Raw genomic sequence first — 5,486 nt, forward strand, 5'->3', positions numbered from 1 at the left:
TACTTAACATAAAAATTTTATCATTATAATTTTAATCATTATAATTTTTATTTTTAAAAAATACAACTCCATATTTCACGGATTGTATATGCTTGACCCAGGGATTGGACTATCGGAACATGTGGTGAGTGGTGAGTTGGAGTACATGTGTCACTGTGTGTCACTGTGGGTGTGGAATTTAACACCCTCATTCTAAATGCCTGGAAGCCAGTATTCTGGTAGTAACCTTCAGATAAAGATGTAGAACTCTTAAGCTACTTCTATATCATGTCTGATTAGATGCTGCCATGTTCCTGCCCTGATGGTAATGGACTGCACTTCTGAACCTGTAAGCCAGCCCCAATTAAATGTTGGCTTTATAAGAGTAGCCTTGGCCAGGTTGTGCTGGCACACATCTTTAATCCCAGCCCTTGGGAGGCAGAGGCAGGCAGATTTCTGAGTTGGAGGCCAGCCTGGTCTACAGAGTGAGTTCCAGGACAGCCTGGGCTACACAGAGAAACCCTGTCTTGAAAAACCAAAAAAAGAGTAGCCTTGGTCATGGTTTCTATTCACAGTAAGTAAGCCCTAAGTAAGACCCATATATAATGCATTTCAGCCATTCCCTCTCCAACCTACCTCTTTCAGCTCCCTTAAAATCCCTTCAAATACTCTTCTTTACAAGTCTCTCTCTCACATTCACATCTTGTGACCCACAGAATTTAAAGAAGGCTGTCTGTAGGATCCTGGGTTTCAGTCTTTCCACTGGAGCCAAATCAATTCTGGCCTCACTCCCATGATCTGCCAGTATCCAAAAGTTCAGTAGAATAAGGGATGGGCCCATGGAGTTCCACTACTCTTTACTGTGCTGGTGAGGAATCCACTCTTGTGCTAGTAGCTGTAGTGTTGGGAGAAAGACCATGGTTGCCTTGGCTGTGTATGACCACAATGTTGCATTTCCATTCCTTTTTCTCATCTTCTGGCTCTTGGACTTATTCTCCCTATATTCAACAATGCTCTGAGCTGCAGAGGGTGTTCTACAGGTTTCCTGTTTGGAGTTAAGTACTTGGGTGTTCCTTAGCCTTATACCGTGAGAAGACATGATTCTCTGCAGTCACCACAGTTCACAGCATAGGGAACGTCTCATCAGATGAGAGTTTGGAATCACATCTTTTTAAACAACGGTCAAAAATTCCTCTCCAGGAACTAAGAACTTCTAATATCATAAGCTGTAAAAACTGCACATAGGTAATTGTTAAGAGGATAATCATTATACAAGCTAAGGACAGGTGACTCTCCCAGAAGAAGCCTCACAATGAGAAATCAATGACCTGGATCCCCAAGAACACTTTACCAGGGCTGGAGTGATGGCTCAGCGGTTAAGAACACTCACTGCTCTTGCAAAGGTCCTGAGTTCAATTCCCAGCAACCACATGGTGGCTCACAATCATCTGTAATAGAATCTGATGCCCTCTTCTGGTGTGTCTGAAGACAACTACAGTGTACTCATACATAAAATAAATAATTCTAGAAATAGAATGAAAAAACCAGCACATCTGTTATTCAACACACACAAAGCTAACGTCAAAGTTTGTTTATTTACAGTTCTTTCTTTTATGACTCATAAGTTCAACACATCATTAAAAATTTCTCCTGTTTATTTAAATGACAGTAGTCATGATGTGCTTACTTTTTTTTTTAAAGATATTATGCCAATCAATTGAAAATAGTTGAGTCAGGCACCTTAGCTAATGTCAAAAACATTTCAGAGATGTGAAGCTACCATATCCACTTAAAGGAATACAGGACGAAGGCCTAATAAACTTGGAGAGTTTACAGAGTCACACTATGATCCAACTCTGTAGATTTCAAGCTCTCATTCACTTTTAAATCTGTAATGCTGTTCTCTTCAAAAGGCAAAAGCATAGATCAAGGATTGTCACTCCTGAAGTAGAAAATCCCAGCTTCCTATTGACACACAGATATTCCAAGGAGACAGAAGTTTTGACAGCATTTTGCTGACTAAGGAGACAGTCATGCACAAGAACAGAAACATGGAATTCTACACCTGGGACCAGAGGAGATCAAGAGTTTCAATCAGTGACCTCCTATCTGATTCTGTGTGGGGCTGTGGAATCCTGGGTGTTTGGCCACGCCCCCAGAACCCTGAGACCTAACATACCTAAAGCACCGCCCTTCTCCCCCGCTTCCAATATAAGCAAACCCCTTCTGACATTTTTTGGGAGAGTTTTGTCACCATCTGAAACCACCATCATGCAAAAATCTGTCCACGTGCCTCTTTTAACTCTGGACTCTTTGTGTAAGTCAAGACTCGTATGCGCCCCTGTCCTTGTGGGGCAGGGGAGGGAGAAAAGCCTTTTCTGCCCGCCCCAATGCGCTCTGCACTCCAGTGGGCGGCGGGACACTTTCTCCTGACAACAGCGGCCCGTGCATTGCCTCCCCGGGGCCGCTGGCCTGTGTCCTCTCCCATGTGCATGGCGTCTCTGCTCCTGAGACCCTGCGGTTGCCATGGCAGTGTGGGCGGGTGAGACCAAATAGTCAACACAGAATGCTGAGAGCTGAGGGTCCCAGGACGGCACTCGGTTCGTTGGTTTGTCCCTTGGCTCCTGCCCGCCCGGCTGCCCACGCCACCGCGCGAACATTGCCCAACAATCTTGTACTAAGATTGAAGAGAAAACCACGGCTGCATAGCTACAGGACATCCCCAGCAGCACAGATTGAGCCTGTGGTAGCAGTGAACTTGACAAAGGTCAGTTAGGACAGGAACTGCTGCTAAGAATTCTGCATCAGCTACAATTGCTGCTTGTGTCTCTCCATCCCTCTGACTCTCAGTTCCTTTGTATCTCTTAGGATTTAGCAGTTCACAAATCCACAGAAAGAGCAGATTTCTTGCTCTTGAGAGGACAGTCTGTGAGGAGGAAATCTGTGGCTGGCCTCCTCATCTTTCTCTTTCCTGTCCATATTTTCCTGATCAGAAACTGGTAGGAAAGTTGTAAGTTGTATTAGAAAGAGAGCAGGCCACACCGAGGAAGAGAAGTACTCTCTCCATACATGTTTGCTTATCAGCAATTCAAAATGAAAATTTGCAGCATTACTATTCTTAATCATTATCATTTTTATTTTTTTAAACATCCATAAAAGATTTAACATATCAGCATATTTTCTTCTAAGCTGTATATGAAATTCACAGCAATGAAAACAATGGTAGAAAGTGAAGCTATTTCAAGATTAAATCAATGCACATTAATTTTTTTAAAAATTGTGTTTTCATTTTAAAAGCCTTAGACTAAAGGGAGATTTCCTATTCTGAAATATGTGTTTGTTTCATGGCAGGGCATAGATCCTCATAGGACATTTTATGCACTCATACACACACACACACACACCAAAGAAATACTTTTCATGCGTACAGACCACTTTCGTTCAAATAGTGACTTAGTTATATTCACAGTATACTTTGGAGAATTAATAGAAGAGTAAATTTGAAAAAGTATAAAACATGTATTTCCATGGTTAAGAAATCTGGTATATGGGCTGTTTTAATTTTCAATGAATGGCAAATTGGACTAAATTTTATAGAGTTTTTTTTATTGTCATGTAAATACATAGTCAGGAAGTTAAGTAAACAGGACAAAAAATGTAATATTCTCAGTGAATTCTCTCATGAGAGGAGGTTGCAGATCAACTAGAACCAGTGTTGCAGAATGTCATGAACCACCCAGTAAGTGTGAGTGATGGAACTGAGCCAGTGTCCTCTGGAGAAGCAGTAGTTGTTGTTTGTCTCCGAGCCACCACTCCAGAATAATAGAACCTACATTGAATAGAGGAAGATTCCCTTGAAATAATGTAAAATACTGTTATTTTTAGATGCATGTCCCAACACTGCTTAGATTCACAGCAAGAAATGTGCTCTGGGCCCTCCCAAGTTTTTATTTAGTGATGCAGAATGGGTAAATGAGTACTTTTAATTTCTTGAGGACTTAGAGATCTTACTAGGTTTGTTTTTATAATTTAGTTGGAAAAACTATCTGTCATTCATATACGATGAAACTCTTTATCCCTTGTTCTTCAGGAAACAGTGCTTGAATATACTGTTGCTAATACAACTTTGGTATCAATTTTGAAATAAGTCATTTGTACATAGATTTCTTCTTGCAGTACTTTCACTATGTTAATAATGTCAATATATCTTTCAATATTTCTTTGTCAAAAGATGTCTTATTGTTTTTGTTGGTAAATCTCATTAGTTGGTTTTCAAATTATTTTTATTAGGTTCACCTGAAAAACCCATGGGTTCCCATAGATGTTGATTCCACATTCTTTCTCCCCCACCTCTTCAATTACTTTCTGATTCCTTCACCTCAAAACAAAAGGCCAAGTATATTCTGCACAGCTGAGGCTTGGATGTTTCCAGATACTCATAGTTGTGCCCTAACTCATTCCTTCAACAAAACATTCTTCTCAAACATGCCTACAAGTGGTCACGCCCTCCTTTTATTCATCTGGTACTAAAACCGCATATAGGATCAGTCTCTCTGCATCATCTCATCTGACTAGTCTGGATTGTTTGTTGCTGGCTTCTGCCAGGCAACAAGTTGACTCCAAATTCTACAGTGTCACTCTTCTCCCCCTGTTCTAATAATTCATTTCTGGTCATCTATTTTTGTAAGCACCTCACTGGTTACTGAAGCCTGCTTCACCTCTTGGAAAAACATCAAACATCTCTCTCTGGCTTCTGGATCCTGCCACACCCTCTAGGGTCCTGAACAAAGGGACAAGTAAGACAGTTATTGTCTCCCTGTGTTGGAAACCTCTTCTTCCACGGATGTGTCTTCTAGTCCATCTTTTTAATAGAGTTCTCCTCTACCTGCTCTGACTTTATTATGTCTTAAAAGACTACTGTTGTTGGCAAAGGCTTTACCACAGTGGTTATGTTCATTGGGCTTCCCTCCAGTATGTGTTCTTTTATGCCTTTGAAGAGTACTGTGATGGGCAAAGGATTTGTCACTCATAGGGTATGTTTTCTTTTATGACTCTGAAGATAACTGCTCCATGCAAAGGATTTACCACATTGTTTACACTCATAGGGCTTCTCTCCAGTATGTGTTCTTTTATGACTCTGAAGATGACTGTTCTGTGCAAAGGCTTTACCACATTGTTTATATTCATAGGGCTTCTCTCCAGTATGTTTTCTTTTTTTTTTTTTTTAAAGATTTATTTGTTAGTTATATATGAATACACTGTAGCTGTCTTCAGACACACCAGAAGAGGGCATCAGATCTCATTACAGATGGTTGTGAGCCACCATGTGGTTGCTGGGATTTGAACTCAGGACCTCTGGAAGTGCAGTCAGTGCTCTTAACCACTGAGCCATCTCTCCAGCCCCCAGTATGTTTTCTTTTATGCTTTTGAAGATGACTGTTCTGTGCAAAGGCTGTACCACACTGTTTACATTCATAGGGCTTCTCTCCAGTATGTGTTCTTTTATG

The 5,486-nt window shown here is 40.9% G+C and overlaps 1 protein-coding gene across 1 annotated transcript in view; it reads right to left on the reverse strand.

The window, feature by feature from the left end:
• Positions 1-2,248: 2,248 nt before the first annotated feature.
• LOC114636116 (zinc finger protein 844-like) overlaps positions 2,249-5,486 on the reverse strand; it is a gene marked incomplete at its 5' end in the record, with an annotated part of 5,961 nt that continues 2,723 nt past the window's right edge. Inside the window, 3 exon segments of the mRNA XM_028784392.1 lie at positions 2,249-2,656; positions 5,092-5,184; positions 5,390-5,486. The exon segment at positions 5,390-5,486 is cut by the window's right edge and continues 793 nt beyond it. Coding sequence (XP_028640225.1) covers positions 2,249-2,656; positions 5,092-5,184; positions 5,390-5,486 — 598 coding nt within the window.

Source organism: Grammomys surdaster, unplaced genomic scaffold (assembly GCF_004785775.1).
Source record: "Grammomys surdaster isolate TR1022 unplaced genomic scaffold, NIH_TR_1.0 122166, whole genome shotgun sequence".
NCBI lineage: Eukaryota > Metazoa > Chordata > Mammalia > Rodentia > Muridae > Grammomys > Grammomys surdaster.